We start from the raw sequence: 21935 nt of genomic DNA, 5'->3' as shown, positions 1-21935 counted from the left end.
TTATAATGACAGGTTGGTTTGTATCTAACGTAGTAGTTGGCTGGCTGGCTGGTTGGCTGGCTGGCTGGCTGGCTATCTGCTGTTGGCTGGCTGGCTGGCTGGCTGGCTGGCTGGCTGGCTGGCTATCTGCTGTTGGCTGGCTGGCTGGCTGGCTGGCTGGCTGGCTGGCTATCTGCTGTTGGCTGGCTGGCTGGCTGGCTGGCTGGCTGGCTGGCTGGCTGGCTGGCTGGCTGGCTGGCTGGCTATCTGCTGTTGGCAGGACACTTGCGGTAGAAAACCGGCACAGAGGCACTCAAACCCGGGACTACTGCCACAAAAATACCTCTGAACCATATATGGACCTGTGGGGCCACAGCCACTAGACTAGAGACGGCTCCAGGCTCCTCTCCTCAGGGTGTGTGTGTCTGCAGCACTGAGTCTCAGCCTGCAACAGACCTGGGTTCAAATACTATTCAAAGTCATTTCAACCACTTTATCTGGGCTTCATTGAGCTTGTCTGGGTTAACAGACTAATTGAATAGTCCCCGAGCTATACATCCCACCCATCAGGCACTCCAGCCAGGCGAGGGGATACGCTATACGTTTGTGTTGAAAGATTTCAAATAGTGCTTGAACCCAGGTCTGATATGCACTCCGCAAATAGTTCTAATTTAAATGAAGTGTTCCATGATGGGCCAGGATTCCTGGACTACACCACATGGTAGAAAGTTAGCTGCATCTTCAATCTGTTTAAACTACGCTGAACTCTCCAGTAGTATTGACCATGATTCACGTCCAATCTCTTTTTAGAAATGTAAGTTCTGGTCTAATCAAATGTAAATCTCCTGAGACGTGAAGCCTAGCAGGACTGAAATAAATATGTTCTGGAATGCAAACATCAACATCTACAGAGCTACACCTCCGGGAACATAGTTCCCGTGGTGATGTAAACACACCTCCTCCGGGAACATAGTTCCCGTGGTGATGTAAACACACCTCCTCCGGCAACATAGTTCCCGTGGTGATGTAAACACACCACCTCCCCGGAACATAGTACCCGTGGTAATGTAAACACACCTCCTCCGGGAACATAGTACCCGTGGTGATGTAAACACACCACCTCCGGGAACATAGTACCCGTGGTGATGTAAACACACCTCCTCCGGGAACATAGTTCCCGTGGTAATGTAAACACACCTCCTCCGGGAACATAGTACCCGTGGTGATGTAAACACACCTCCTCCGGGAACATAGTACCCGTGGTGATGTAAACACACCACCTCCGGGAACATAGTACCCGTGGTAATGTAAACACACCTCCTCCGGGAACATAGTACCCGTGGTGATGTAAACACACCACCTCCGGGAACATAGTTCCCGTGGTGATGTAAACACACCTCCTCCGGGAACATACTTCCCGTGGTGATGTAAACACACCTCCTCCGGGAACATGGTTCCCGTGGTGATGTAAACACACCTCCTCCGGGAACATAGTTCCCGTGGTGATGTAAACACACCTCCTCCGGGAACATAGTTCCCGTGGTGATGTAAACACACCTCCTCCGGGAACATAGTTCCCGTGGTGATGTAAACACACCTCCTCCGGGAACATGGTTCCCCAGTGGTGATGTAAACACACCTCCTCCGGGAACATAGTTCCCGTGGTGATGTAAACACACCTCCTGGGAACATAGTTCCCGTGGTGATGTAAACACACCTCCGGCACATAAGCGGTACATGACCCGAGGTGGTTGGAAGCAGTTCGCTGGTTCATATGTTTCACTAGGTATTCAAATGCCCAGTACTGGGTAGGTAGGCTGAATAGTGCAGGGGACTTACAGCAGGCCAGGTTCTGAGTAGGTAGGGTTAACAGCCCTGGTTCTGAGTAGGTAGGGTTAACAGCCCAGGTTCTGAGTAGGTAGGGTTAACAGCCCTGGTTCTGAGTAGGTAGGGTTAACAGCCCTGGTTCTGAGTAGGTAGGGTTAACAGCCCTGGTTCTGAGTAGGTAGGGTTGACAGCCCTGGTTCTGAGAATAGGTAGGGTTGACAGCCCTGGTTCTAAGTAGGTAGGGTTAACAGCCCTGGTTCTATGTAGGTAGGGTTAACAGCCCTGGTTCTGAGTAGGTAGGGTTGACAGCCCTGGTTCTGAGTAGGTAGACTGAATAGTGCAGGGGACTTACAGCAAGGCCAGGTTTGAGTAGGTAGGGTTAACAGCCCTGGTTCTATGTAGGTAGACTGAATAGTGCAGGGGACTTACAGCGAGGCCAGGTTCTGAGTAGGTAGGGTTAACAGCCCAGGTTCTAAGTAGGTAGGGTTAACAGCTCTGGTTCTATGTGGGTAGACTGAATAGTGCAGGGGACTTACAGCGAGCATTCCTGTAGAGCAGGAACGGATCCTGCAGCTGGAAGTCCAGGTCTTTAGTGATGGGTTCAGTCAGGTTCTCCATACTCAGCCTGTTCATTATGGTGAAGCCGTGTCTGGGAGATGCTAGCCTGAGGACAAACAGGAAGGCATGAATAGAAAGAGTTAACCTCTACAGGATCGGTGTCCATAAACCGGGACAGTTGTTGCTCAATAGGCGATAATGTGACTAGACTTTCCGGGACATAGACATGTCTTATATGGGCAGAAAGCTTCAATTATTGTTAATTTAACTGCAGTGTCCAATTTACAGTAGCTATTACAGAAAGAAAATACCATGCTACTGTTGGAGCATAGTGCACAACAACAAAACACTTATCACTGCAACTGGTTTGATACATTCACCTCAGAAGGTAAACGGTGTACTGATCTGCTCTGATTTGTCATTCCGAGGGGACCAGAGATAAGATGTAGTGTAGTTTAAATACATTTGTATATTAAAACGTAGGAACTGGCTTTACAGCTGTCTCTGGCTCCACACCTAGCCATCTAGATGTCTTTCTAATGTCATTTATCTTTATTTAATTAGGCAAGTCAGTTAAGAACACATTCTTATTTTCAATGACGGGCTAGGAACAGTGGTTTAAATGCCTTGTTCAAGGGGCAGAACGACAGATTTTTACCTTGTCAGCTCGGGGATTCGATCTTGCAAACTTTGGGTTACTACTCCAACGCTCTAACCACTAGGCTACCTGCCGCCCCATTAGCTTTCTGTAGGGAAGCTAATGATCCATCATGTATGACATTCCTGGGTGTGTAAACTTGTATTTTTTTATTAGCATAGCATTTTTGTATGTTCTTTATAGTTATGTACTTGAAAATTTACAAATTTACCAATCTGGCACATTTGGGCAAACTCCTGGCTGACTTGATGCAAAATGTTGTGTAGTGAGGTAATTCTTCACTGGATCAGTCTAAATTACACCTAGGCTCCTATGTTAATGTCTGGCCTTTCTCTCGCATTTCAAAGATGGAACAAAACAATTATAGAAAAACACATGTTATTTTTGTTTATCTTTTACCAGATCTAATGTGTTATATTCTCCTACATTCATTTCACATTTCCACAAACTTCAAAGTGTTTCCTTTCAAATGGTATCATGAATATGCATATCCTTGCTTCAGGTCCTGGGCTACAGGCAGTTAGATTTGGGCATGTCATTTTTGGTGAAAGTTTAAAAAAAGGGGTCCGATCCTTAATTAAGGGACTTGACATTACACAGGCCTTATACCAGAGTTAATATTAAAGTAGACAGGAGGGAGGTACTTGACATTACACAGGCCTTATACCAGAGTTAATATTAAAGTAGACAGGAGGGAGGTACTTGACATTACACAGGCCTTATACCAGAGTTAATATTAAAGTAGACAGGAGGGAGGTACTTGACATTACACAGGCCTTATACCAGAGTTGACATTACACAGGCCTTATACCAGAGTTAATATTAAAGTAGACAGGAGGGGTACTTGACATTACACAGGCCTTATACCAGGTACTTGACATTACACAGGCCTTATACCAGAGTTAATATTAAAGTAGACAGGAGGGAGGTACTTTACATTACATACAAGTTGAATAACCAGTGTAAGGTGCTAACAGACTGGAAACCAACAGGTGACTACATGCACGCATCCCAGTTTGTGTATTTTCTTACGACAGAGGTAATGTATGTTCAAGTCCTAGTCCTGTTCAAGGTCATAAACAGAAAGGTTCTACATGATCAAGTAGTCCTACAAGGAAACAGAAAGGTTCTACATGTTCATACAAGGAAACAGAATGGTAGTCCTACAAGGAAACAGAAAGGTTCTACATGTTCAAGTAGTCCTACAAGGAAACAGAAAGGTAGTCATAGTCCTAAAGGAAACAAAAAGGTTCTACATGTTCAAGTAGTCATACAAGGAAACAGAAAGGTTCTACATGCTCAAGTAGTCATACAAGGAAACAGAAAGGTTCTACATGTTCAAGTAGTCATACAAGGAAACAGAAAGGTTCTACATGCTCAAGTAGTCATACAAGGAAACAGAAAGGTTCTACATGTTCAAGTAGTCATACAAGGAAACAGAAAGGTTCTACATGTTCAAGTAGTCATACAAGGAAACAGAAAGGTTCTACATGCTCAAGTAGTCATACAAGGAAACAGAAAGGTTCTACATGTTTACGTCCTATTTCCTGGGGTGGGATAGGGTGTGTGGAAGTAATCATGGCTCTTCAAGGCTACAGACCATAATAGTCTACTCAGTGATAACCAATCTGTTCAAAGGGAGGGCTGACGTAGCTAACCCACTAAGCCCATTATATTTAACCTGATGGAGGCAGGCTTCTCAGCTCACAGCTGAAGTACACAGAGACCGGTCCCAAATGGCACCCTATTCCCTATGTAGTGCACTACACATTTGACTATGGGCCCTGGTCAAACGTGACACACCATAAAGGGTATAGGGTGCCATTTGTGATGCACCCCCACCAACATTCAAAGCTCAGGGGGAAGTACATAGAGACAGTAATTAGCGGGCATCGTAAAAGACCCATCATACCTTGTATAGACAAACAGGGTCCCCTCCACGTCAGTCTTCTCCTGAAAAACAACATACAGTAACTGATTCAGGTTGAGTTCATGAAAAGGGATTTGCTTGAACAGAGTCTTCAACGATCTCTCCTAACATCCACAGCAAACTGTTACGTACGCTGTGGGATATGAGGGTTATGAAGCAAACTGTTACGTAGGCTGTGAGATATGAGGGTTATGAAGCCAACTGTTACGTAGGCTGTGGGATATGAGGGTTATGAAGCCAACTGTTACGTAGGCTGTGGGATATGAGGGTTATGAAGCAAACTGTTACGTAGGCTGTGAGATATGAGGGTTATGAAGGTTACGTAGGCTTGAGATATGAGGGTTAGAAGCTAACTGTTACGTAGGCTGTGGGATATGAGGGTTATAAGCCAACTGTTACGTAGGCTGTGGGATATGAGGGTTATGAAGCCAAACTGTTACGTAGGCTGTGAGATATGATATGAGGTTATTATATGAAGCAAACTGTTACGTAGGCTGTGAGATATGAAGGTTACGTAGGCTGTGGGATGAGGGTTATGAAGCTAACTGTTACGTAGGCTGTGGGATATGAGGGTTATGAAGCAAACTGTTACGTAGGCTGTGGGATATGAGGATTATGAAGCAAACTGTTACGTAGGCTGTGGGATATGAGGGTTATGAAGCACTGTTACGTAGGCTGTGAGATATGAGGGTTATGAAGCAAACTGTTACGTAGGCTGTGGGATATGAGGGTTATGAAGCTAACTGTTACGTAGGCTGTGGGATATGAGGGTTAGAAGCTAACTGTTACGTATATGTTATGTTACGTAGGCTGTGGGATATGAGGGTTATGAAGCAACGTCTACCGGTGACATGGTTTTACATCACTGACCATTTGGACCAATCATTATTTTGGGTGAGCTCCTACACCTGCATATTTTATTGATTTATTTGTGAAAGGGGAGGGGTTAACCACCGTCACCCCCCCACCCTCAGAACCAAGTGGGCAATTCCACGATAACAGAATGATTCTGAAAGACCAGATTTTTCACTTTAAAATGTACACCAAAACAAACAAACAAAAACGAATGACTGCAAAGTTAAACTACACAACTCTACACACAAAGAGAACACATTGACTTAAAGGAACAGATGCTAAGTTGGGGAACAGACTGACTGCACAAACAGCACAAACCGTCGTTCTGTTGATGTCACCAAACTTTGTACCTTGCATCAAGTAATTGTGTTTTTGTCAAATATTCTTAAAAATCATCCTCATCCATAGAGTTGTATGGTTTAACTTTGCAATCATTTGTTTGTGTGTGGCCGATGTGAAATGGCTAGCTAGTTAGCGGAGGTGCGCGCTAATAGTGTTTCAATCGGTGACGTCACTCGCTCTGAGAGCTAGAAGTAGTGGTTCCCCTTTTGTGGAGCGATGGGTAACGATGATTCGTGAGTGACTGGTTGATGTGTGCAGAGGGTCCCTGGTTCGGGGCGAGGAGAGGGACGGAAGCTGTACTGTTACATTTGTTTGGTGCACAATTTGTAAGTGATGAAAATCAGTCTCAACATCATTGTGTTACCTTGGAATTGACAAGAATCCAGAAGCAAACGCATCAGATTTGGTTCCGGGTGGCTGATATTCACTGACCTAGTTAGCTACCATGTCAACATTTAGTCTGAAAACTGTCATCTGTTTACAAACTAGTAGCGATGTGATAAATACTCTTGTCCACCACATCTAACAATAATAACTAGCTGGAGGGCAATGTGTACTATGTGCCCCGGTATGTGTGCGTTCGAGTTGTTGACCATGAGTATGACGCGTTTCCATAGGAACCTCTGACTACATTTTGGATCAAGCATAAATTTGCTTTAACATGCACAATAACGTGCCGAACCTGTGATTTAGCTCTTTTTGTAGAGTAAACAGAATAAGTTGCCTCAATATTAGAAACGATAGGTGGTAATATCTCTCTAGGAGCTAATCCATCGTCGGTATTGTGAAATAGTTATAAATGTTAAGGAAAGTATTGAATGGAGAAAGCCGAGCTCCCTTTCCATCCTATCAGTATAGACACACTTAGACTATTTCTGTTTGATCCGGTTAATGTGGACAGAGGCTTCGAATGGAGGGTGAGATGCAATTGTGGAGCCTCCAGACAAATCAAGCTCCATACGTTGCAATAATGTGGAGGACTGCATACATCTCAACATTGACATGATTGGTTGATGTAGGTGGGGGCGGGAGTTCCTGTATAAAACACAAACTCACTTGACAACAGCTCTGCAAAGCGCAAAATGCATGTTTGCGTTGACTTCTGCAGAGGCCGCACAACAGTAAATGCTGTATGGCCACTGCAGACGTCCGATTGACAATGCTGAGCCTTTTAGCGACCTCCTCTCTACATGGTGTTTCAGGAAAGATGCATCTTGAAAACACTTCATCCTCAACTCCATCGCTATCGGCCGTAACGGCCGTAACGGGAGTAAATTCAGATAGTTGCTCTGCGAAACTCCATAATTTGTGAGTCACAAACCGATTCTGACAAAACGCTTGCTGAGCTGTCTCCCAGTTTGAAACGCGACATATTCATCGGCGACATCTCGAATGCAGATAGTGGGTCTGGCATTATTGCCAAGTTAACGTGTTAGTCGGAACTAGATGATGTCCGACTCGTTAATAGGTTGGTTATACACGTGCCGCGTCCAACCAGTTAACAAGTCGGACATTTGAGTTTCCTTGTTCCGAGTGGGACGTGAAAGCGATATAGGGTGATGTTAGCTTTCTAGCTTCTTGGAATAATAGCTATGGCTAGTCACATCTCCCAAAAACCACGTGAATTCAACCTGGCAAACTAGTTTATAATGTGGCATCCATATCAGTCCGTTAAGATGTTACTTAACATGAAGCTTTGTTGAAGGGAGAAGGGAGCGCGAACAGAGCAGCGGTAGCATCCCTTATTAACTCACCCATTCATTTGATCGGTTGTTGAAAGTATACAACGCCACTTGACTCGCCACATCTACAATGTTGTCGATGTAAGGATCTTGTCTTTGCAGAGCTGCGAGACTAATGTCCAACCCTTTAGCAGTGAGACAGGTGTTTCCACCCGATGAGCTTGCCGTCATTGTTCTCCTTGAGCTAGTTAGCTAGTGATGCTAACTGGCGCGTTGTCGCGGGTGAAGGAATCTGTTCCAAAGTAAAACGAAAACTACTGAAACTAATCCCCGTTACAATACACTGTTATGAATTAAAATATTTAAAAGGAAGCATTAAAGAGAACATATATAAGTGATTTGTAACTGTTCGGAACACCGTCAACAGCTCACTCGACAGCAGCCATGTTTCGTCGAACAGATTGTAAACAATTAGGCACGATGAGTTGAGCGTAGATGGCTATAAGGAACGTTAATCAATCTCGAGAAATAGATTTGACCGCTTCATCAGGCCGAAGCAGATGATGATGAAGGATGTTTATTGGACAGGCATGTTACACCAAAATTATGACTTTGACATCTTGTTAGAATCCATTGAATTCCATTTTGTCCTGAAATGTTATTGAAGGTTTACTTCAACGTCAGTTTTATATCTGTCCGATAATTCAGATTCGTTATTTTGTTAATTAGTCGAGTTAATATGTTGTTTAGCAGATACTTACAATTTGGCGCATATCATAGACTTGAAAATGTCTGCTGCCCAATTTGATGGAAAAAACCTATGCAGTCTGCAATGGTGGCTCTAGAGGGCGCTACTTCCTTTGAAAAACTTATATCTTTTAATTTTTTATTTACCCCAATGCTGCCGCCTTTTTCTTGGGTACGGAGCTAGGCTATATTTAGTGTGTAATATCAATGACAAGCGATTCAACACTTAGTTCTATATGTTTCTATGGATATATTGTGATTCTGGCCGTGCCAGGGTTATTGATAGCCTATAGTGACTAAAGGTTTCACCTGCTATAGGTGTGCGCAGTGAACAGCCATAGCACTATAAACAGTAGCCTACCAGGCAGCCCTCGACATATTTACATTTACGCTGAATTTTTCAAACCTAGTAGCCTATACATCTAGTATTTGTCCAAAATTCATAAGCACAATGACTGTTGTTGGACACCTCTTGTACTAGAAAGCTTGTTCTAGAAAGCTATATGTTCTAATCAAACTCATCCCCCAAACAGAATGTATGTCATCCCCCAAACAGAATAATGACAAACTCATCCCCCAAACAGAATATAGGTGACCTGCAAACTCATCCCCCAAACAGAATGTAGGTGACCTGCAAACTCATCCCCCAAACAGAATATAGGTGACCTGCAAACTCATCCCCCAAACAGAATATAGGTGACCTGCAAACTCATCCCCCAAACAGAATATAGGTGACCTGCAAACTCATCCCCCAAACAGAATGTAGGTGACCTGCAAACTCATCCCCCAAACAGAATATAGGTGACCTGCAAACTCATCCCCCAAACAGAATGTAGGTGACCTGCAAACTCATCCCCCAAACAGAATATAGGTGACCTGCAAACTCATCCCCCAAACAGAATGTAGGTGACCTGCAAACTCATCCCCCAAACAGAATTTAGGTGACCTGCAAACTCATCCCCCAAACAGAATTTGACCTTCATCCCCCAAACAGAATTTAGGTGACAAACTTATTTCCTTCATCTCATCTAACAATTCTTCAGACACAGTCAGAGATCCATTAGGAGTGAGTATGGCCCGGTGTCTGTGACTGATGGTTGGTGGGAGAAGAGAGGAGGGATGGGATGGGATAGGGAGCTGGTTCTCAGAACCAGTAGGGCCCTGTGTCACAGAAGGGACAATAACTAATATGGCAAACACAGCACAGCAGCATCCAGTCTGCCTCCCAAGTGACAAACGACTTAGGGAATAGAGGTCTATTTTGGACAAAGCCAGAGTACTCTATCCCCATCCTTAGTTCCCACGACCTGCACTAAAATGCCAGTCCCTCTATCTGGCTCGTTTTAAACACAACGCCAAGTTGACCTGGGACATTTATAGACTGAGGTCGATTATGTAATAGTTTCTCTAAACGGAACAATCTTTTGAGGACTCAATGATTTTTCATTGCAGTGCTCTGCTGTGGTCACTATCAGGGTAGGGCCCTGCAACTCGTTCTCGACGTGAATGAGATGGGGTTGCATATACTGTAGGCTATAGCCTGTCTTATTTTCTATTTGAATATCGCGACATAACATATTTGTTTCTGGCCCATAGGGATTCACTTGTAATGGTGGTTGTATCTGTGTAACACGTTCGTGACGAATCAAATTGAGCATGTTTTGCGGTTCCATCTGGGTGGAAACATTACGCATATTTTGGCCACGTTTGACGCGCGTAAAATCGAGTTCTTGGAAATCAAAATGTAGCCGACTAAGGTGTAAACTTAATTATCTTCCATCGGCTTCCCATAAATGTGTATATTAAGACACTAAGGCATTTAAAAAACGGCATGTTTACAAACTGGTTAGCCTGCTATTGTCAGTGATACAGGTCTCACGCTTGGGATTGAATCCATCCAGATATAATTCAAGTCAGGTTTAACAGATTTCCTCCTTCCTTCTTACATCCTCCAGAAATCAAAGCACAAGCCCTATCTGACTTCACTGTGATTATTTAGCTCCCTCTCCAGAGATAGCAAGTCTGGAAAATCATGGACGGTTTACTCTGTTTTCTAACGTTGTAACAGGCTAACATCTGGAACCAGTCAGATCGTCTACAGGGGAGGGGGTTTGGTCGTCACCCCCCTCTCTCTTGTGCGCTCTCCCTCTCTTTCCTCTCACCAGACAATATCACTGCAGAAAGGTACAAGCGGCCGCTCTCCACAGGGCTATTGAACAACTCCCGTTTCGGACGATTTTGGCCTGGAATTGATGACAGAAAGTATCTGTAAATGAGGCACGCCACGTGTATTTGCCTGTTTTTTTGGACAGCATTTGGTGGAATCGATTCTATTGGAAGATTTAACCCTGTGTGAGCAGCAGTTCTGGAATATAGATCTTTTTTTGTTGCGCTGAGAGCTTGAATCTTTGCTTCTATTCCTTTTACGGCATCAGTGGCAGCGCGCGGTGTTTGGTGTCATTGGTCCGGCTTTTGATGTACCCTATTTAAAACATCTGCGGGCAAATTGATAGGATTTTGATTAATAGGTAGGCTAGCAGCAAATGGTGCTAGTGCCATGTTTCTTAGGTAGGGCCCGGATGTTCCGAGGATGCACTGGTTCGTCTTCTTAGGTGGTTCAAGCGAATATCTATTTATGTGTTCCAACTCCAGAATGGGGATCAGGTAATATTTACTGAAACGCAACAAAAAAAGGAATATCGAAAGCTGTCCGGGCGTTATTCTTTTTTTTTTCCTTCTCTTTGGTTTCTCTTGTTTCTTCCTGTCTACTCCTTTTACAAGCCCTTTCTCCATTCACCTACGGATAAAGCTGGACCACATTTATGGTAAATGAAAGCAAAAACATGTACATACCAGAGGACACCCTTGAGAACCATCAAGGTAAGGCTTTTTTTTGATATTCAGTTGTTTTCAAGCTGTGTGTGTGTGTCTGTGTTGTTGGGGGAGATGCGTGATATTTATTCTGGTCTGGCTTGTTACCTTCTCCTTTAAACAGACGAACATATGACACCAACCATAACGGGTTATTGGAAGTGTCAATGCGTTTTCACAGTTGTATCTGCATACACCCAGGCAGCCGTAGTTAGGTTAGCCTAGCAGCAACAGATCATCATTATTATTAGCCGACAGGTAACCAACGGAGTAACACATGATCGCACCCCTATTGGATAAATAGGGTTTCACACATGCATTTTTACCCTAATGCCAATGTTGTAATCGTTTACAAACTTGTGGATCGATTCAGTTTTAATGCTTGGAGCATTCAAATCAAGCCCGTTTACAGGATGCAATGGAGGAAACGCACGGTCTGAGTTCATGCACAAAATGATAGCCCACTGATGCGCATCGATATTTTCGATCACCTATCGATTAATTTATCATGGATCGATGCTCGAGTGTGAAACGTATAGGGCTAAAGTAGGTTACATGTAATTTGCATTCATGAACAAGACATGGCACATTAACAGGTTAGTTTAGGGATTTATAATCTAGTTAAAGTCACAGGCTGTGCGCAGGGCCTCAAATGGCATCAGACTAGAATCTATATTTTGGGATTTTGCGTTTAAAATCTCAAACAAGATACGGATAACGTGGGACATATTTACGTTGAATATGCATCAAGCAATAGCCTATAGGCCTATTCTGATCAAGGGTCTGTCTGTTGCATGCATGTTGCGCAGTAGACTATTTGACTCTTCCCACGTTGAGCTGAGCATTACTAACTCACAACAGTGGCTAAATCACTACAGTGTCCTTAGGCTATATGACGAAATAGCCTACAATGCAGTGATTTACTAGATCAGTGTCTTAACTTGTGATTACAAACTACGGAGTAGGTTATAGTTGCCTTGTCCTTTATCCGTGCCACCGACACCGTGGCGTCAGCAGAGAGAGGAGGGGCGGGGGCCCATAGCAACAGAGAGAGAGAGAGTGTGTGCTCGGGCTGCGAGCAGCAGACGGTGGTCTCGTACATGGAACCCTGCCTAAGCATATGTGGCGCAGCAGTTGATTGGTTGGGTCTCAGAGTAGAACTATTACATAGCCTACATATCCTCTTGGTGTCAACACCCTGACACTCGCTATTCATATGTGTTATCTGTCTCATAGGAAGCGTCTTGGTCATAGCAGTCTCCATTGCGTAACGCAGCATCACACATGGGGATTCCTCTGATAATATTTCTGCACCGATGGCTGGTTGTTGTTGACCGATACTATTATGTCAACTTTAGCAAACTCGTAACGAAATGTAGTCCAACTTTCCTCCTTGAATTGTAGCCTATAGGCTCTTTCATTCGCCATTAATTGTTGGTTTGGTGCTCCCGGCACTGCGCAGCCTCGGGCGGCCTTTTCAGCACCATGGACAGGTGATCTGTGAGAGGCCGTCCTGCCATGACCTCCGTATCTGGGGGCCACACTGAACATGCCTCGGAAACCAATGGTGCTTCTTCTCTAATAGCCCGTTGTTGAAATAACCAACCTATTATTGTTATTATCATCATACCCTGGTTTATTTGAATTCTCCGTCAGATGAGATCCACAACTATTCTCATGTTGTTGTTTTTACGCAACGAGCTCGAGCTTCCTTTTTTTCCAGAGGAAAAGTGGATAAGGCTCCTCGCTGCTAAATTCTGATTTGGTCCCAAATGACCCCATATTTTTTAGCGCACTATACATGGGATATGGTGCCGTCTGTCCTCTAACATCTCAGGGGATTTCAGGTCACGGTGTGAACAACTGTTTGTTTGTTTTTTCCCGCTGTTTTGCTGTTCTCGGCTTTGATTTTAAGTAGGTAGATTTTACGACCTCAGCTTTTATTCTCCCATACATTTAGCACATCGTCGTGTTACATAGTGCGGTCACGGCCAAGTTGTATTATGTTACGAAAGTAAACGAAAGGACATTGGGTTTTACAAGATGCAGCTTTTAGACTAGGCTGCTGTCGTTCCCGCGGTCTGATCTAGTCCTGCCTGTTGCCACACTACCTCGTGTGAGCGGCTCCTGCCCTGACCGCTTAATTCCGTTCAGTGTCCTTTCGTTTATTATTGATTGCGGATTAGACTACATTCACTTTACCATTTCATTCGGTCAGCAGAGTAATCTTGAATGGACCACGCTTTGTAGGCCAATTGAGGTTCTATTCAGTGCCATATGTCTTTGCCGATAAGCAACAGCTAGCCTATAGCATAGCAGATCAGGAGATGACCCATTACAGGTCAATAGAACCGTTGTCAGAGGTGTGAACCAGGCAGTTGTAAATATATATATATTAGGCCAAACTCAGGAAGACTTGGAGTTCTGTTGATGTCAGACAGATAACATCACAGGCCTGTACATATTTCCTCATATTATTTATGCCTGAAATAAACTAGTGTGTGATGCAGTGAGGAAAAGGTGGGCCAGTAGTGTAATGTACCAGTCAATCCTAATATAAACCTTATGTACCTTATTTGTGCATTAGAAGCTGAAGCTGGTTTGTTGTTATAGGAAGTACTGTCTCCACCTTTCTGTCCTCAGTGCTGATGTTGAACCTCTTAGGCCTACCACCTCTGTGTGCAGGGTGGGTGTGTGTGTGTATGGTGTGTGTGTGTACGGTGTGTGTGGTGTGTGTGTGTACAGTGTGTGTACGGTGTGTGTATGTTGTGAGTACAGTGTGTGTATGGTGTGTGTGTGTGTGTACGGTGTGTGTACAGTATGTGTATGGTGTGTGTGTGTGTGTATGGTGTGTGTGTGTGTGTACGGTGTGTGTACAGTGTGTGTATGGTGTGTGTACGGTGTGTGTACGGTGTGTGTACAGTGTGTGTGTGTACGGTGTGTGTATGTTTGGTGTGTGTATGGTGTGTGTACAGTGTGTGTGTGTACGGTGTGTGTACAGTGTGTGTGTGTACGGTGTGTGTACAGTGTGTGTGTGTACAGTGTGTGTATGGTGTGTGTGTGTGTACGGTGTGTGTACAGTGTGTGTGTGTACGGTGTGTGTATGTTTGGTGTGTGTATGGTGTGTGTACAGTGTGTGTGTACGGTGTGTGTACAGTGTGTGTGTGTGTACGGTGTGTGTACAGTGTGTGTGTGTGTACGGTGTGTGTACAGTGTGTGTGTGTACGGTGTGTGTACAGTGTATGTGTGTACAGTGTGTGTACAGTGTGTGTGTGTACGGTGTGTGTATGTTTGGTGTGTGTACAGTGTGTGTGTGTGTACGGTGTGTGTACAGTGTGTGTGTGTATGGTGTGTGTACAGTGTGTGTGTGTACGGTGTGTGTACAGTGTGTGTGTGTACAGTGTGTGTACAGTGTGTGTGTGTACAGTGTGTGTACAGTGTGTGTGTGTACGGTGTGTGTATGTTTGGTGTGTGTACAGTGTGTGTGTGTGTACGGTGTGTGTACAGTGTGTGTGTGTATGGTGTGTGTACAGTGTGTGTGTGTACGGTGTGTGTACAGTGTGTGTGTGTACAGTGTGTGTACAGTGTGTGTGTGTACGGTGTTTGTATGTTTGGTGTGTGTGTACAGTGTGTGTGTGTACGGTGTGTGTATGGTGTGTGTGTGTGTGTACGGTGTGTGTACAGTGTGTGTGTGTACAGTGTGTGTACAGTGTGTGTGTGTACGGTGTGTGTATGTTTGGTGTGTGTGTACAGTGTGTGTGTGTACGGTGTGTGTATGGTGTGTGTGTGTGTGTACGGTGTGTGTACAGTGTGTGTGTGTACGGTGTGTGTATGGTGTGTGTACAGTGTGTGTGTGTAGGGTGTGTGTATGTTTGGTGTGTGTGTTCAAAATCAAATCAAATTGATGTATGTGTTTGTGTACCTCTTGGCTTCACCACTTTAGAAGCAGTAAACTATAGAGCTGTCTGTCATTACAGTACACTATGGTCCTACAGTAGTGAGAGCTGTCTGTCATTACAGTACACTATGGTCCTACAGTAGTGAGAGCTGTCTGTCATTACAGTACACTATGGTCCTACAGTAGTGAGAGCTGTCTGTCATTACAGTACACTATGGTCCTACAGTAGTGAGAGCTGTCTGTCATTACAGTACACTATGGTCCTACAGTAGTGAGAGCTGTCTGTCATTACAGTACACTATGGTCCTACAGTAGTGAGAGCTGTCTGTCATTACAGTACACTATGGTCCTACAGTAGTGAGAGCTGTCTGTCATTACAGTACACTATGGTCCTACAGTAGTGAGAGCTGTCTGTCATTACAGTACACTATGGTCCTACAGTAGTGAGAGCTGTCTGTCATTACAGTACACTATGGTCCTACAGTAGTGAGAGCTGTCTGTCATTACAGTACACTATGGTCCTACAGTAGTGAGAGCTGTCTGTCATTACAGTACACTATGGTCCTACAGTAGTGAGAGCTGTCTGTCATTACAGTACACTATGGTCCTACAGTAGTGAGAGCTGTCTGTCATTACAGTACACTATGGTCCTACAGTAGTGAGAGCTGTCTGTCATTACAGTACACTATGGTCCTACAGTAGTGAGAGCTGTCTGTCATTACAGTACACTATGGTCCTACAGTTGAGAGCTGTCTGTCATTACAGTACACTATGGTCCTACAGTAGTGAGAGCTGTCTGTCATTACAGTACACTATGGTCCTACAGTAGTGAGAGCTGTCTGTCATTACAGTACACTATGGTCCTACAGTAGTGAGAGCTGTCTGTCATTACAGTACACTATGGTCCTACAGTAGTGAGAGCTGTCTGTCATTACAGTACACTATGGTCCTACAGTAGTGAGAGCTGTCTGTCATTACAGTACACTATGGTCCTACAGTAGTGAGAGCTGTCTGTCATTACAGTACACTATGGTCCTACAGTAGTGAGAGCTGTCTGTCATTACAGTACACTATGGTCCTACAGTAGTGAGAGCTGTCTGTCATTACAGTACACTATGGTCCTACAGTAGTGAGAGCTGTCTGTCATTACAGTACACTATGGTCCTACAGTAGTGAGAGCTGTCTGTCATTACAGTACACTATGGTCCTACAGTAGTGAGAGCTGTCTGTCATTACAGTACACTATGGTCCTACAGTAGTGAGAGCTGTCTGTCATTACAGTACACTATGGTCCTACAGTAGTGAGAGCTGTCTGTCATTACAGTACACTATGGTCCTACAGTAGTGAGAGCTGTCTGTCATTACAGTACACTATGGTCCTACAGTAGTGAGAGCTGTCTGTCATTACAGTACACTATGGTCCTACAGTAGTGAGAGCTGTCTGTCATTACAGTACACTATGGTCCTACAGTAGTGAGAGCTGTCTGTCATTACAGTACACTATGGTCCTACAGTAGTGAGAGCTGTCTGTCATTACAGTACACTATGGTCCTACAGTAGTGAGAGCTGTCTGTCATTACAGTACACTATGGTCCTACAGTAGTGAGAGCTGTCTGTCATTACAGTACACTATGGTCCTACAGTAGTGAGAGCTGTCTGTCATTACAGTACACTATGGTCCTACAGTAGTGAGAGCTGTCTGTCATTACAGTACACTATGGTCCTACAGTAGTGAGAGCTGTCTGTCATTACAGTACACTATGGTCCTACAGTAGTGAGAGCTGTCTGTCATTACAGTACACTATGGTCCTACAGTAGTGAGAGCTGTCTGTCATTACAGTACAATATGGTCCCAGTTAGTAGTGAGAGCTGTCTGTCATTACAGTACACTATGGTCCCAGTCAGTAGTGAGAGCTGTCTGTCATTACAGTACACTATGGTCCTACAGTAGTGAGAGCTGTCTGTCATTACAGTACACTATGGTCCTACAGTAGTGAGAGCTGTCTGTCATTACAGTACACTATGGTCCTACAGTAGTGAGAGCTGTCTGTCATTACAGTACACTATGGTCCTACAGTAGTGAGAGCTGTCTGTCATTACAGTACACTATGGTCCCAGTCAGTAGTGAGAGCTGTCTGTCATTACAGTACAATATGGTCCCAGTTAGTAGTGAGAGCTGTCTGTCATTACAGTACACTATGGTCCTACAGTAGTGAGAGCTGTCCGTCATTACAGTACACTATGGTCCTACAGTAGTGAGAGCTGTCTGTCATTACAGTACACTATGGTCCCAGTCAGTAGTGAGAGCTGTCTGTCATTACAGTACACTATGGTCCCAGTCAGTAGTGAGAGCTGTCTGTCATTACAGCACATTATGGTCCCAGTCAGCCTATGTAATCAGAGACCCACCATTTTCCCCACAAGCTACCTACCAGACTCTCTCACACATACACATGTTCCTCTATTCTCGTTGGGCCCTCAAATAAATTCCCATTCAAAATCCTATTTTCCCTAACCCATAACCCTAACGCTAAACCTAACCACTAACCACTTACCCTAACCCTAATTATAACCCTGATTATAACCCTAAACCTAACCACTAACCCCTTACCCTAACCATAATTATAAACCTAAACACTAACCCCTTACCCTAACCCTAACCCTTTACCCTAACCATAACCCTAAACCTGGTGCAATCAATTACCTTCAGAAGTCACATAATTAGTTAAAGTTAAGTCCACCTGTGTGAAATCTATATGTCACATGATCTGTCACATGATTCCAGTATATATACACCTGTTCTGAAAGGCCTCAGAGTCTGCAACACCCCTAAACAAGGGGCACCACAAAGCAAGTGGCACCATGAAGACCAAGGAAGTCTCCAAACAGGTCAGGGACAAAGTTGTGGAGAAGTTCAGATCAGGGTTGGGTTATAAAAAAATATCAGAAACTTTGAACATCCCACAGAGCACCATTAAATCCTTTATTAAAAAATGGAAAGAATATGGCACCACAACAAACCTGCCAATAGAGGGCCGCCCACCAAAACTCATGAACCAGGCAAGGAGGGCATGAATCAAAGAGGCACCAAAGAGACCAAAGATAACCCTGAAGGAGCTGCAAAGCTCCACAGCGGAGATTGGAGTATCTGTCCATAGGACCACTTTAAGCCGTACACTCCACCTATCTGGGCTTTATGGAAGAGAGACAGAAAAAAAGCCATTGCTTAAAGAAAACAATAAGTAAACACGTTTGGTGTTCGCCAAAAGGCATGTGGAAGACTCCCCAAAAATATCGAAGAAGGTACTCTGGTCAGATAAGACTAAAATTGAGCTTTTTGGCCATCTAGGAAAACGCTATGGCTGGAGCAAACCCAACACCTCTCATCACCCCGAGTACACCATCCCCACAGTGAGCATGGGGGTGTCAGTATCATGCTGTGGGGATGTTTTTCATTGGCATGGACTGGGAAACTGGTCAGAATTGAATAAATGATGGCTGGCTCTAAATACAGGGAAATTCTTGAGGGAAACCTGTCAGTCTTCCAGAGATTTGAGACTGGGATGGAGGTGCACCTTCCAGCAGGACAATGACCCTAAGCAAACTGCTAAAGCAACACTTGAGTGGTTTAAGGGGAACCATTTAAATGTCTTGGAATGGCCTAGTCAAAGCCCAGAACTCAATCCAATAGAGAATCTGTGGTATGACCTAAAGATTGCTGTACATCAGTGGAACCCATCCAACTTGAAGGAGCTGGAGCAGTTTTGCCTTGAAGAATGGGCAAAAATCCCAGTGGCTAGATGTGCCAAGCTTATAGCGACATACCCCAAGAGACTTGCAGCTGTAATTGCTGCAAAAGGCGGCTCTACAAAGTATTGACTGTGTGTGTGGGGGGGGGGGGGGGGGGTGAGTTATGCAAGCTCAAGTTTTCATTTTTTTTGTTTATTTCTTGTTTGTTTCACAATAAAAAATATTTAGCATTTTCAAAGTGGTAGGCATGTTGTGTAGATCAAATGATACAAACTTCCCAAAAAATCTATTTTAATTCCAGGTTGTAAGGCAACAAAATAGGATAAATGCCAAGGGGGGAGAATCATTTTGCAAGCCACTGTGCCTGCCAGACTCATATCCTATGCATTATCGTTTGTTATTGGTGTTAATGTATTTCTGATGGGTCTCTGACTGGACCAGCTCTAACACACCATGGGGGGTCTCTGACTGGACCAGCCCCAACACACCATGGGGGGTCTCTGACTGGACCAGCCCCAACACACCATGGGGGGTCTCTGACTGGACCAGCTCTAACACACCATGGGGGGTCTCTGACTGGACCAGCTCTAACACACCATGGGGGGTCTCTGACTGGACCAGCTCTAACACACCATGGGGGGTCTCTGACTGGACCAGCCCCAACACACCATGGGGGGTCTCTGACTGGACCAGCTCTAACACGCCATGGGGGGTCTCTGACTGGACCAGCTCTAACACACCATGGGGGGTCTCTGACTGGACCAGCTCTAACACACCATGGGGGGTCTCTGACTGGACCAGCTCCAACACACCATGGGGGGTCTCTGACTGGACCAGCTCCAACACATCATGGGGGGTCTCTGACTGGACCAGCCCCAACACACCATGGGGGGTCTCTGACTGGACCAGCTCTAACACACCATGGGGGTCTCTGACTGGACCAGCTCTAACACACCATGGGGGGTCTCTGACTGGACCAGCTCCAACACACCATGGGGGGTCTCTGACTGGACCAGCCCCAACACACCATGGGGGGTCTCTGACTGGACCAGCTCTAACACACCATGGGGGGTCTCTGACTGGACCAGCTCTAACACACCATGGGGGGTCTCTGACTGGACCAGCTCCAACACACCATGGGGGGTCTCTGACTGGACCAGCTCCAACACACCATGGGGGGTCTCTGACTGGACCAGCTCTAACACACCATGGGGGGGTCTTTGACTGGACCAGCTCTAACACACCATGGGGGGTCTCTGACTGGACCAGCTCCAACACACCATGGGGGGTCTCTGACTGGACCAGCTCTAACACACCATGGGGGGTCTCTGACTGGACCAGCTCTAACACACCATGGGGGTCTCTGACTGGACCAGCTCTAACACACCATGGGGGGTCTCTGACTGGACCAGCTCCAACACACCATGGGGGGTCTCTGACTGGACCAGCTCTAACACACCATGGGGGGTCTCTGACTGGACCAGTCCCAACACACCATGGGGGGTCTCTGACTGGACCAGCTCCAACACACCATGGGGGGTCTCTGACTGGACCAGCTCTAACACACCATGGGGGGTCTCTGACTGGACCAGCTCCAACGCACCATGGGGGGTCTCTGACTGGACCAGCCCCAACACACCATGGGGGGTCTCTGAGTGACTGGACCAGCCCCAACACACCATGGGGGGTCTCTGACTGGACCAGCTCTAACACACCATGGGGGGTCTCTGAGTGACTGGACCAGCTCTAACACACCATGGGGGGTCTCTGACTGGACCAGCTCCAACACACCATGGGGGTTCTCTGAGTGACTGGACCAGCTCTAACACACCATGGGGGGTCTCTGACTGGACCAGCTCCAACACACCATGGGGGGTCTCTGAGTGACTGGACCAGCTCCAACACACCATGGGGGGTCTCTGACTGGACCAGCTCTAACACACCATGGGGGGTCTCTGAGTGACTGGACCAGCCCCAACACACCATGGGGGGTCTCTGAGTGACTGGACCAGCTCTAACACACCATGGGGGGTCTCTGACTGGACCAGCTCTAACACACCATGGGGGGTCTCTGAGTGACTGGACCAGCCCCAACACACCATGGGGGGTCTCTGAGTGACTGGACCAGCCCCAACACACCATGGGGGGTCTCTGAGTGACTGGACCAGCTCTAACACACCATGGGGGGTCTCTGAGTGACTGGACCAGCTCTAACACACCATGGGGGGTCTCTGAGTGACTGGACCAGCTCTAACACACCATGGGGGGTCTCTGACTGGACCAGCTCTAACACACCATGGGGGGTCTCTGACTGGACCAGCTCCAACACACCATGGGGGGTCTCTGACTGGACCAGCTCTAACACACCATGGGGGTCTCTGACTGGACCAGCTCTAACACACCATGGGGGGTCTCTGAGTGACTGGACCAGCTCTAACACACAATGGGGGGTCTCTGACTGGACCAGCTCCAACACACCATGGGGGTCTCTGACTGGACCAGCTCTAACACACCATGGGGGGTCTCTGACTGGACCAGCTCTAACACACCATGGGGGGTCTCTGACTGGACCAGCTCCAACACACCATGGGGGGTCTCTGAGTGACTGGACCAGCTCTAACACACCATGGGGGTCTCTGAGTGACTGGACCAGCTCTAACACACCATGGGGGTCTCTGAGTGACTGGACCAGCTCCACAGACACATGACCTGGTAGTGGACCAGTGTCAACATGACTGAGAAGACACATGACCTGGTAGTGGATCAGTGTCAACATGACTGAGAAGACACATGACCTGATAGTGGACCAGTGTCAACATGACTGAGAAGACACATGAC

General features: G+C 45.8%; 1 protein-coding gene across 2 annotated transcripts in view; it reads right to left on the bottom strand.

Annotated features, from left to right (window-relative positions):
• Positions 1 to 8314, bottom strand: part of LOC123994354 (mRNA-decapping enzyme 1B-like) — a 30184-nt gene extending 21870 nt beyond the window's left edge. Inside the window, exons 1-3 of one of the 2 annotated variants that reach the window (XM_046296861.1) lie at positions 7904 to 8314; positions 4935 to 4975; positions 2343 to 2470 (exon numbers count right to left, since the gene is read on the bottom strand). In XM_046296861.1, the coding sequence (XP_046152817.1) occupies positions 2343 to 2470; positions 4935 to 4975; positions 7904 to 8062 (328 nt within the window). In that variant the 5' untranslated portion in view covers positions 8063 to 8314. The remainder of the gene's footprint in view (positions 1 to 2342; positions 2471 to 4934; positions 4976 to 7903) is intronic. The other variant, XM_046296859.1, reaches the window with a different exon arrangement.
• Positions 8315 to 21935: the final 13621 nt, after the last annotated feature.

The sequence above is a fragment of the Oncorhynchus gorbuscha genome, linkage group LG14, assembly GCF_021184085.1.
Source record: "Oncorhynchus gorbuscha isolate QuinsamMale2020 ecotype Even-year linkage group LG14, OgorEven_v1.0, whole genome shotgun sequence".
Taxonomy (NCBI): Eukaryota; Metazoa; Chordata; class Actinopteri; order Salmoniformes; family Salmonidae; genus Oncorhynchus; species Oncorhynchus gorbuscha.
The sequence above is the reverse complement of the archived record's forward strand: the minus strand, read 5'-3'. Positions and strand labels throughout refer to the sequence as shown.